At 46.2% G+C, this 12,804-nt stretch overlaps 1 protein-coding gene across 1 annotated transcript in view; it reads left to right on the top strand.

Annotated features, from left to right (window-relative positions):
• DDX3X (DEAD-box helicase 3 X-linked) overlaps positions 1–3,060 on the top strand; it is a 29,394-nt gene extending 26,334 nt beyond the window's left edge. Inside the window, exon 17 of the mRNA XM_025857868.2 lies at positions 2,862–3,060. Coding sequence (XP_025713653.1) covers positions 2,862–2,935 — 74 coding nt within the window. The 3' untranslated portion in view covers positions 2,936–3,060. The remainder of the gene's footprint in view (positions 1–2,861) is intronic.
• The last annotated feature ends 9,744 nt before the right edge of the window (positions 3,061–12,804 follow it).

Raw genomic sequence — 12,804 nt, 5'->3', positions numbered from 1 at the left:
TAGGTCTTTGTTATAGTAGTAGCCAAATTGTTTTTGTTTTTGTGTTTTTGGTTTGTTTTTTTTTTTACATTTGGCCATTTGTGTTTTCACGTTGCTTATGGTGTTTTAGTTTTTGACAATACAGAGGGTTTTTTAAAATTGTTTTTTATTAGCTAATCTCTATGCCCAATGTGGGGGTCAAACTCAAAATCCTGAGATCAAGAGTCACATGCTCCACTGATGGAGTCAGCCAGGCACCCCTTCTTGTTTATTTCTTAAAAACATTTACACTCCATTTGTCTAGCTTTAAAAATTTGTCAGGTTGTTTTGGAATGGTGTTGATTTACAAAGTAACTTAGGGATAATTGACATTTATGATGACTCTGTTCAGGTTGTCTTTTTGTAACTTCAGTAGTGTTTTTAAAGTTTGCTTTGTATAATTTTTGCGCATTTCGTGTGAAGTTTATTCCTATGTATTTTATGTTATTTGTTTCTATTATAAACGAGCAATGTTCTTCCATTATATTCTCTAGCTGGGAAAGCTGTTGATTTCTCCATATCTTATTTTCTGCTACCTTACTGAATTCTTATATTGTTTATAGTAGTTTCTCAACTGAGTCTCTTGGTTTTTCCAGGTATACATGTACAAATAATAATAGTTTTACTTCCTCCTTTCCAGTTATTAGACCTCGAATTGGGGGAGCAGCACCAGCCAGGTTATGTTTCTTTCTTTTCTTTTCTTTCATTGCAGAAATGGTACAATTGATGAAAGATAAACTATATCATATACTATATAAAAGATATACTATGTTAAAGATATAAAAGATGAACTATATTAAAGATATACTATAAAGATATACTGAAATCACTCGAGTAATACATAAAGTAATTGTATCTGTTCCTTAAAACTACACTATTAGACCTCTAATCCGTTTTTCTTGTCCAATTGCCTCAGTTGGTATCTCCAGTACAATGTTAAAATAAGAATTGTGAATTCTTCCGGTGTTTGCCATTAAGCATGATGCTAGAATAATATTACCTAAGGGTATCAGTCTGTTCATATTTTGAATTTTTATCAAGAATGGGTGTCGAGCTTATCACATGCCTTTTCCGCCTCTGCAGAAATGATTATATGTATTTTTCTCCCTAGATTTATTAATATACTTAATATAGTAATATACTTAAATATACTCCTTAGATTAATCAATCCCCTAGATTTATTAATATCAATATATTTTATTATGTTAATATAATTAATAATATAATATAGTAATATATTAATATCAATATACTTGAATTTATATTAAAATATAAATGAATATAAATATACATAAATTTTAATAGATTTTATAATATTCAAATAATGGGGTACTCTCCACCATCTGAACTAAAGGACTGAACAGTAGATACTTGTACCTTCTCACTCCCTTTCCCTGACCTCTCCTGGGTCCTTTCCCCATTTCATTAAATGGCTAGATCATTCACCTACTCACTCAGGCCAAAGGCTTAGAAGTCATTCCTTTTTTTCTCTTTCTCTCATACCCTTCATCCACAAACCTCAGACGTTCTACTTCCAAACCTGGCCACTTCACCATCCCCACTGCTAAAGTCCAAGTTAACTTCCTTTCTTTCTTGAACTACTTTAACAGTCTCCTCAACTGGCCTCCCTGCCTCCATTATGCCTTGTAAGACTACCTGACTTGATTCCTCCCCGCATCCCCTGTGTCCTCATGCCAGCCTCCTTTCCCTCCCTTAACCGTGCCAAGTTCCTCCTTTCTGCTAGAACTTCCTTTCTTCTCACGGCAGTCTCCTGCTCATTCAGGTCTCCCCCAAATGTTGCCTCTTCAGAGAGGCCCTCTCCGACATTCTTAGCTAACTGCTCTAATTATAAAGTACCAAGGAAGCCCTTAAGGAAAGACGTGCAGCTTCTGACAGGGCCCTGAGCCAGTCTCTTGCCTAAAAAAGGTGGAGCAAGAGCTGCTGAGGCTGATGACTCTTCCTTGGCCACCTCCTTTCCAGCTTATGAGGGCCAGCTTACAGAGGGCTGGGTTTCCACTCTCTCCCGGCCACTAGATGTGCTTCCCTGATGCTCCTACACCGAGGGCCATCCTCCCCTACTGTCTTCCTGCCATGAAAGGATCTATAGCGCCAAACCACATTTACTCCCTAAAAGTAAGATGCTGTCTGTCTATTCATGAGCAAGAGAATGCCACCTTACTGACAGTGACCTTCAGCAAGCGACTTAACCTCTGAATCACAGCTTTCGATGACAGTATCCGCCTTATACACTTTTGCTGACCATTAAGGGAGGATGTATTTAAAGGGCCATTGTATGATTCCATGGAGTCGATGGACAGATCACCGATAGTAAATTGTCACGACTGACACAAAAAATTATGCCCTGCCCCCCCCCCCCCCCGCCAATCCTTCCACTTGTCTGCCAGGGTAGGAAGCTTAGAGCCACCCCGATGGTCCATTGTAACATCTCTCGTACCATCACCTAAGGTTGGCTCGTTGTTTCTGAACATGGCTCTTGTCTGCTGTTCCTTCCCTTCCTGCTGCCTTCAGCCTGGGCCCTGGACATAGCTGCCTCTCTGTCTTTATTTTCTCCCTGTCTGTGACAGATAACTCCTTTCTGGTCTCCCTTCTGAACAGAACTCCAATTTGGTTCAGGATGGACATGCCTCTCTAAGAGTTCTAGGCTTCTCAGCCCCGCCTTCCTCTAGGGTAGTCTTGTCTTCCAATTCTGGTCAATGAGATGTAGAAGTCCCTGGGATGGGTGGGTGTCCCTTCCCAAGCAAAACCCCTGGGATGGACAGGTGCCCCTTCCGAAGCAAAACCTCATAAGAAAACTTTTGGATCTGCTATTTTTTCTCTCCTAGAACTTGGAGCCTCGTACCCGGGGGGCAGGAAATTCTCTGTGGCCAGAAAGACTAAAACCATATGCAGACCATAGTGGAGTAGAAACATGAGCAAACCTACTTCATGGATGACCCAGTGAAACCAGTACCCCAGCCTGAGCTCTCATCCCCTGTGCCTCTCCTACCATAAGAAAAATAAACCCCTGTGCATCTCACTTTCTTTCCTTTGGGCTGTTTATTCTTATAATCTTTGGCAGGTTTGAATTTTTTTCTAAATAAAATATCGGGAAGCAAACAAACCCATAAAGCTAGTGGGAAAGGGCAGCTCTAATCTGTCATGATACATAAATATTTTTACATATATTTTTCATCATATGAGATATTATATGCATGACCGCTTGGCAAATACGAAATTTCTTGTTTTACAACTCCTAACTGTATATTTTATTTTATTTTAATTTTTTTAAAGATTTTATTTATTTATTTGACAGAGACACAGCGAGAGAGGGAACACAAGCAGGGGGAGCGGGAGAGGGAGAAGCAGGCTTCCCGCTGAGCATGGGGCCCGATGCGGGGCTCAATCCCAGGATCCTGGGACCATGACCTGAGCCGAAGGCAGATGCCCAACGACTGAGCCACCCTGTGTATTTTATTTTTACTGTTAAAAAGGACACCACACACACACACACACACACACACACACACACTCAGGAATATGGAGAGCATCGGGCTGCGGGGACACTGTGTTGTCATAGCGTCACTATGATGGAGGTGAGCCCACCACAGAGAAACACCGAGAACCAGTGACTCACCAGTAACTACCACCACTCTTGATTTTCAGTTTTCTTGGTGAGCCGAGTTTTCAGGAGCACCTGACGCTGAGGAATTGTGGGAGTTTTTTTCTGTAGGTGTGATAATGGTAGTGCAATTATTTTTTTGTGAGGGGGATTCTGACCTTTCAGAGATACGTATTTACTAATGAAAGGAAGTGATGTCTGGCATCTGCTTCCAAATCATCGAGGGGCAAAAGTGGGCCAGGGTACAGACGAAATGAGATTGTCCAATCAGTTGACAGTTGTCGAAGTTGGATGGTGGGTAAATCTTTTAAAAAATATTCCCTGAGGATAGATTCCCAGGACTGGGGTTAGAGGTCAGAGGATGGGCTCATTTATGACTTTTTTTTTTAAAGATTTTATTTATTTGGTTCAGGATGGACATGCCTCTCTAAGAGTTTTGAGAGAGCGAGAATGAGACAGAGAGAGAGAGTGCGCGCACATGAGAGCGGGGGAGGGTCAGAGGGAGAAGCAGACTCCCTGCTGAGCAGGGAGCCCGATGCGGGACTTGATTCGGGACACCAGGATCATGACCTGACCCTGGGATCATGACCTGAGCCGAAGGCAGACGCTTAACCGACTGAGCCATCCAGGCTCCCCTTAAATATTGGTTTTGCTTGGTTTTGAGCTTTCTTTGCTCTGTAATATTCCATTTCATGAATAGCACAATGTACTGGATCCATTCTCTCATTGCTGGACATTTAGGCCATTTTCTAGTATTTTGCTCCTGAGAACAATTGCAGAGCGAGCTTTGGGGTTCTAGAATTTTTGAAAAAACAAAAGTAGAGAAGGAGTGGTATGATGAATCCCCATGGAGCCACAAGCAGCTTCAACTATTATCAACACTGCAATGCAAGTGTTTTTAATGCAACATTAGAATCTCTGGGGGCACCTTTGCTAAGCAAAGGGTTCTAGCTCAATCCCCGGAGATCCCACATTGCATTTAGTTATGTCACTATTCGCCAAACCATGGACCTAATCCATGGTCACCAGTGTTTTCACAAATGTTCTTGATCTGTTTCAGGATCCAACCTGCGATTCCACATTGCATGTGGCTATTATGTCTCCTGGTGTCTTCCAGTCTCTGACACCTCTTCTTCTTTTTTTTATTTTTAAGATTTTATTTATTTGTCAGAGAGAGAGAGCACAAGCAGGGGGAGCAGCAGAGGCAGAGGGAGAAGCAGGCTCCCCGCTGAGCAGGGAGCCCGATGCGGGGACTCGATCCCAGGACCCCGGGATCATGACCTGAGCTGAAGGCAGATGCTTCACCGACTGAACCACCCAGGCGCCCCATCTCTGACACTTCTTCAATCTTGTCTTTTTTCCACATTTGTGAAATCTCCCGGTCATGTACTTTGTGGGGTGTCCCTTGATTTGGGTTTGTCTGATGTTTTCTCCTGATTAGATTGAGGTTATGCATTTGGGGCAAGAATACCATGGAAATGATGTCGTGCCCCTCTCATCTCATCGTGGGGTTATGGATGCCAATGTGTCTTATTCCTGGCAATGTTACCACTGATGTTAAGATGGTTTCTGCTGTGTTTCTCCACTGTAAAACTACTGTGCTCTCACTGTTATTTTTTTAAAAGATTTTATTTATTTATTTGAGAGAGAGAGACCGAGCATGAGCAATGGGGAGGAGGCAGAGGGAGAGGGAGAAGCAGACTCCCCACTGAACAAGAAGCCCAACCTGGGGCTCGATCCCAGGACCCTGAGTCGAAGGCAGACCCTTAACCCACTGAGCCACCCAGGCACACTGCCATTGTTATTTTTTTGAAGATTTTATCGTTGAGTAATTTCTACACCCAACATAGGGCTCGAACTCACAACTCCGAGATCAAGAGTTGCTCGCTCCTCTGACTGGGCCAGCCGCTCCCGCCCCCGACCCTGCCTCCCTGTTGTTATTAATAAATATCTTAGAGAAGACACCTTGAGACTATGCGTCTATCCTGTTTTTCTTCAAACTTTGGCCCACTGATTTTAGCATCCGTCAGGACATCTTGCCTGTGACAGTTATTATTGTGTTGTTTATATTTCTCTCGTTCCTTCTACATTTATTAATTGGAATTCTTCTGTAAGAAAGAGCTGTCCCGGGGTGCCTGGGTGGCTTATTCGGTTAAGCGTCTGCCTTCGGCTCAGGTCATGATCTCTGGGTCCTGGGATAGAGCCCCAAGTTGGGTTCCCTGATCAGCCGGGAGTCTGCTTCTCCCTCTCCCTCTGCCTCTCTCACCGGCTTGTACTCTCTCTCTCAAATAAGTAAATAAAATCTTAAAAAAACAAAACAAAACAAAAAAACAAAGAATGGATTTGGACACAAATGGAGCGTAATCTTCACAAGCTAACACTTCCTCCAAGAATCCTTTCCTGACCCCACGTCTGGCTGGGTGCCCCCAGCCTCCTGCCAGAGCACTGTCGTGCCATATTGCTTGTTCCCTCGTGGGTTTCTCTCCTAAAGAGTCAGCCCCATGAGAAGAGGGGCTGCATCTCATTCACCTTGTTACTCCTGCTCAGGGTTGGCCCACCCACAGGAAGTGCTCAGTATGTGTTGTGAGAAGAGATGAGATCAGGGCGATTGTGGGCCAGAGAGCTGGAATAGTCACAGCGGCTGTCTATTCCTGAATCTGGCCACCCTCCAGCCCTTCAGGGGCTGAGCACACCATGCAGTCTTCACATCTCTGTGCCTTTTATATGCTATCCCCTCTCCTTGGAATACCAACTGTGACAAGTGGTAAGTGAAATTAGATAGGCAAAATGTCGATAATTGTTGAAACTGAGCAATGAGAATATAGGGGCTTAGTACTCTGGTCTCTCTATAGTTCTGTATGCTTGAGAATTCCCAGAAAAATAGGGTTTCAGAACAGTATTTCGGGGGCACACGGTGTGTGCCAGACCCTTTGCTCACAGATCCTGGGGACACAGTGGTGAAACAGCCAGACAGATGATACAAATAGGAAGGGACAGCCCCTCCTCCCACTGGAAAACTCCCCACTGTCCCTTGCCCTATCCAGGCCAGGCTCAGGAGGTCTGTCCCTGAAGCATCCCATCTGTCTCCTCCAGGACTCCAACCCAGCACAGAATGGACAGGGTCTTCTTCCTCCTTGCTGAGGACTAAACTGTACCCCCCATTCCTATGTTGAAGCCCTAACCCCCGCAATGTGATGGTATATGGAGATGGGGTCTTTGAAATGTAATTAGGTTCGATGAGGTCATGAGAGTGGGGCCCTCATGATGGGATTAATATTCCTATAAGAAGAGGCACCAGAGGGGTGCCTGGGTGGCTCAGTCGGTAGACCATGCAACTCTTGATCTCAAGGTTGTGAGTTCAAGCCCCACATTGGGCATAGAAGTTTACTTTTTATTTTTTTAATTTATTTTTAAAATTTTATTTTATTTTTTATTTTTAAAGGCTATTTATTATTTATTTTTATTAAGTAATCTTTATGCCCAGTGTGGGGCTCGAACTCACGACCCCAAGATGAAGAGTCGCACGCTCCGCAGATGGAGCTGGCCAGGTGCCCCTTCACTAGAAGTTTTTAAATCCATGCTGACAAATGGTTTACAGGGTACGGAGTGCCCGTGCCCATCTGTTACCTCATTCTTTGCTCTTTTTCATGCCCACAGTACTTTACTGACCTATTATTTAGATACAGCCAAATGCATAAATCTTAAGTGACCAGCTCAATGAATTTTGCCCGATGTATACACCTGGGCAACCCACACCTAGATCAAGCTGCAGAACATTCCAGCACTCCTGAGGCTCCCTCACATTATCTTCTTTTATCTTCATGACAATCTCAGGACGGCAGAGCTGTTATTTGTCCCCATCACCACGGAGAAACAGCGTCAGAGACGGACACCTGGCGCCGGGCACTGCCTCCCCCGGGTCAGGATGGTGCAGAGGGATGACGGAGAGAACTCTCGGCAGCCTTCTCAGCACTCCGTCTTGAGCTTGCGTCATTAGCCCATGAGCTGACTTCCTGGAAAACGAAGCTCCTTCCCCCTTTCCACACAGCCGGGCAGGGGAGTTGGGGTGGCCAAGTGGGAGGCACCAGTTAGTTATTTTTTAGCTCCGGTTATTTTCCAGAGTCACCTCCCAACCATCAACATTCTGGACAATGCCCTGGAGTCTGAGGGTTGTCGGTGCCAGGTGCGGGGACGCTGGAGCCAGGCTAGGAGCTGCCCCTGGGGAGGGAGTGGCCCCCAACTCGTCAAACTGGGTGGGCAGGGTGCCTAGTGAGGAGCAGGTACCTCTAATCCATCTGTGCTTCAAAGGAGCCGGGCCTGAAATGGGGCTCAAGCCGAAGCTTCTGGAAGGCCAGCGTGGATGCTCTTGGAGTCCAATTCTCACTGTCCCTCGATTCCCGCCTGGGGCTGGGTGAGGTTTGAGGGCTGACCGTAAGCACGCTAGAGCAAAGAGAAGGTGCCCCATGACCTTTCCTGGGGGTTTCTCCCTCCAGTTCCAAGTCCTCCCTCAAACAGGCTCTATCCCCAGGTCACGGCCCTGGGGACACAGCCCAGACACCTGCGTGACCTCTGTTCTTCAAGGGTAACCCAGTAGGCTCCACCGGGGCGAGGATACCCTTGCTCATGGTTCTTCAGTTCTGGGAAGTTTCTCAGTCCTCTTTCGAGAATACTCTTGACTCTTCCAGTCAGGAACAGAGCTCCCCCACCCTCTCCAGGGGCTGGAACTCCGTTGTCTGAAAACAGACAACTACAGAGCAAGCATGGGGCAGAGGCCTGCCTGGTTTTCCCTCAGGGCAGAGCCCCCTCCAGCCACATTCTCACCCGCTTCTGTGGGTGGGAGGCTGAGGAGCCGGGTGACTCATCCTACTTCTGGGAAGGAGAGGATGAAAGGTTCCGATGGGTTTCTTTATTTCTCACTGAGATCTGGATGACGTGGTGACGTGTGAAACATACAAAGGCTTGACAAAATTTTGTCTCTTTTCTATTTTTCTATTAACACACACACACACACACACACACACACACACACACACACACACAGGCCTTAGCATTCCAAAGCCACAAATGAACTTACACCATCTGCTCATCTCCCTGCCTAGGAACACAATTCCAGGAAGCAGGAGAGGGCCGGCTTGCCGTGGCTGTCATGTGAGGACCGTCAGATGGGAACAGCTGCTTATCCTCAGTGACTCTTTCCACGTAGACCCATTGCGGGGATTTGCTGTTCTTTGCGCGCCAGAAAGCAAACAGACCTCCACCTCTGCCCAGGGGCAAAGAAAAGCCAGGTCTCTACTGCCCCCCTACCCCACAGGGAGCCAGGGTAGGGCAAGGCAAGGAAACAGCCTCCTGTTGCTCAAGGGACTAAGGTTTCACTTGGTTCAAAAGCAAAAACAAAAACAAAAACAACCCAAAACAAAACAAAAAAAGACAAACCCAAACACAACCCCCTTCCTGTTCCTGGGGACTGAGCTTCTGAGTAACAACTGTCGGTCTCTGCCCCCACAAATAACTTCATCTGGATTTGCAACAAGAGCCTAGGTGTGGGGCTTTGATATGAATTCTAGCACTTTTATTTCGGCTCATGCCCTCTTGATGTTGTAAAAGTGTATGTGTAGGGGGGAAGGTACTAGAATCAGTGCGGGACAGGAAGTTATAGAGGCCAGGAAAAAAAAAAAGATGTATCTTCGCTGTGCGTATGAATGTAGCCACACCTCAGCCTGAACGGTCCTTCTAGAGAGAAAAGGAACCGGGCAGCAGAAGTCACATGCCACCCAAGCCTCAGTGAGGTCTGGGTGAAATGGACACTTCCTGTTTATTTTAGTCCAGCTGAGCTGTGGGGGGAGGGGAGGGCAGGGATTTAAACCAGGGCTATTGGGCGTGGAAAGAATCAGAGCTGCTGCATCAGCCCGGGAAAACTGTGGCGTCGCCTGTCCCATCAACCACGCCCTCCTGTTCCCACCGAGGACAAGAGCGAGATAATACCATAATAATGCATAGGAGTTGCCATGAACTTGCACCAGATGCTTTCAATGAGCTAAATTTAACCTCATGGCACCCTTCAGGGGATGGGGTGAGAAGCAGACACAATCCTCATTTTGTCAACACATCACAGCCGGCCTGGGGAGGCTGAATGACCCAATGACGGTCAAACAGCAACTCAAAGGCTGAGTCAGGACCTGGCTGGGTCTCTGTCCTCCCTCTACCCCAGCTGCTTCCTCCTAAATAGCTCTAAGCACTCAGTTTCTTGGCCCTTGAGTTTTAGCACTGGGGCTGCCATGATTATTTTCTTGGCAATGCTCACATTCGTAAGCATGCCATCGGCGCCATCCCCAACCCTGGGGCTCTCTGTGAAAGGGAATCCAACCCTGGGCCACCCCACACCTCAGAGTGGTAAACAAGTCGGACTTCCAGAGCTTAGCGCAGGGTGCTCAAACTTGGTCGCACCTGTGCAACATGATAGAGATCCATAGGTCAAGGATGTGGGGAAACTGGAACCCTCATCCATTGCTGGTGGGATTGCTGTAGAAAACAGTTTGGCAGAGCCTCAAAGGATTAAGCAGAGAGTTACCCTTATGACCCAGCAATTCCACTCCTAGGTACCTACCCAAGGGAAGTGAGAACACACGTTCACAGAAGAACTTGCACACAGGCGTTCACAGCGGCATTAAACACAATGGCCCCAAAGTGGAAACAACACAAATGTCCATTAACGGATGCATGGATAAACAGAATGTGGTCGAGCTGCGCAAGGAAATATGATTTAGCCATTAAAAGGAAGGAAGGAGTGGCATCTGCTACATCACAGAGAGACCGTGAGAACATGATGCTGAGTGAAGAAGCCAGAGGCCACACGAGGCCACGTATTGAATGATTCCATGTACATGCGATGTCCAGAACAGGCAAATCCACGGAGACAGAAAGTAAATTAGTGGTTGCCAGAAGCTGGAGGAAGCTGGGGGGAGAGAATGGGGAGTGACTGCTGATGGGTTTGGAATTTCCTTTTGGGGTGATGAAAACGTAAAATTAGCTAGTGGTGATGGTCGCAAAACTCCGTGAATATGCTACAAACCACTGACTGGTACAGTGTAGAAAGGCGAATTTTATGGTGTGTAAATTACACCTTGGTTATGCTATTACCAAAAATAATACAGATGCCTGGGCCCACCTTCAGAGATTCTGGTTTAGCAAGTCTGAGATGGGACCTGGGCATCTGCCTTTTTATAAAGTACCCTAGTACCCTAAATGTCGGGAAGGGAGTGGTTTGCAAAGTGTATGGCATCACACATGTCCCCAAAGAGCTGGGGAAACACGGGAGCCTCTTAGGGGACAATTTCAGTGTCAAACCGTGTGATCCTAGAGGAGAGTGCGTAAGAAGTTCAGGAGAGAGAAGACAGTTTGGGTCAAGGTGGCCTGGGAGGGGTGGGGGTACTGAGCCTTGGAGAATGGGCAGCATTTACATGGACAGAGGGGCCACATTCCAGGCAGGAGAATGGGCCTGGCACAGATCTGGGGGGTGGGAATGAGCATGGTGTGGTTTGGGGTCTGTTTGAACTGACCTGGAGGGTGAACTTGGGGGGTGTTGGAGAAGACAGGCTTGGAGGAGTGGGCTGGGATCCTTGAGTGCCAGCCAGGAAGCACTGGGGTGGGAGATGTGGAGCCAAAGAGGGTTATAAGGACACAAAGAAAGCAGAGTTTTAGGAGGAATAATCTGCCATCTATATAAAAATGGCAGTCAAAGGCCGGTTGAAAAGCTGGGGCAGGAATCAGGAAATAAAATCGTGAGGGTCTGCACCAGGGGCTTGACAGGGTGTTAGAGAGGAAAGATCAAACTCAGGGTTTAAAGAGGGAATTGATATGAGATGGAGAATGAGGGAAAGAGGAGAATCAGAGAGAAGCCTACATGCTCATGCACACGAAAGGAGGAACCATGGCTGCTTCCCTAGTTTCAATCCCAGCTCTCCCACTATTGGCTCACGTGACAGGGGGCGAGTCACGTGACCTCTCTGTGCTTTACTCTTCTAACGGGAAAATTCAAATAACCGTAGTAACTACCCCATAGGTTGTCCTGATGAGTACCTGAGAAAATCCAGATGAAACAGAGGGAACACTTGGAAGAATTCAAGTGGGCTTTTCCCTGTTGCATTTCTATATAGGCCACCTTCTCCTTGGGCAGTCTGAGGGCCATTTGGTTGGCAGCAGGAAAGGTTTTTTTTCCACATTTCTTGAGGACCAATTTCAAAAATTAATTCTGAGCAAAAATAAACAAGGGGGACTACATTGCACTAAGAAGCTTCTGCGCAACAAAGGAAACCGTCAACAAAATGAAAAGGTGCCCTACTGAATGGGGGAAAATATTTGCAAATCACATATCTTATAAGGGGCTAGTATCCAAAATAAACAGAATTCATACAACTCAATAGCAACCCCCCAAACAATCCAATTAAAAAATGGGCAGAGGATCTGAATAGACATTTTTCCAAAGAAAGCATATAGATGGCCAACAGACACATGAGAAGGTGCTCAACATCATTGATCGTCAGGGAAATGCAAATCAAAACCACAGTGGGATATCACCTCACTCCTGATAGGATGACTATTGTCAAAAAGACAAGAAATAGAGGCGCCTGGGTGGCTCAGTCGGTTAAGCGTCTGCCTTCGACTCAGGTCATGATCCCAGGGTCCTGGGATCGAGCCCCGCATCGGGCCCCTGCTGGGTGGGAAGCCTGCTTCTCCCTCTGCCTCTCCCCCTGCTTGTGTTCCCTCTCTCGCTGTATCTATCTCTGTCAAATGAATAAATAAAATCTTTAAAAAAAAAAGAGAGAGAGACAAGAAATAACAAGCGTTGGCGAGGATATGGAGAAAAAAGAACCCTCGTGCATTGTTAGGAATGTAAATTGGTGTGGCTACTCTGGAAAACAGTGCAGAGGGTCCTCAGAAAATTAAAACCAGAACTGCCATAGGATCCAGCAATCCCACTTCTGGGTGTTTATCTGAGGAAAACAAAAACACCAATTTGAAAAGATACATGTACCTCCGTGTTTATTGCAGCATTATTTATAGTAGCCAACATGTGGAAGCAACCCAAGTGTCCATCAATGGATGAAGGGACAAAGAAAATGTGGTGTACATATATACAAGGGAATATCATTAAGCCATAAGAAAGAGTG

The sequence above is a fragment of the Callorhinus ursinus genome, unplaced genomic scaffold, assembly GCF_003265705.2.
Source record: "Callorhinus ursinus isolate GAN/ISIS: 27379988/994484 unplaced genomic scaffold, GSC_fseal_2.0 scaffold16, whole genome shotgun sequence".
Taxonomy (NCBI): domain Eukaryota; kingdom Metazoa; phylum Chordata; class Mammalia; order Carnivora; family Otariidae; genus Callorhinus; species Callorhinus ursinus.
Note: the sequence above shows the minus strand (reverse complement) of the source record. Positions and strands in the feature narration are given on the sequence as shown.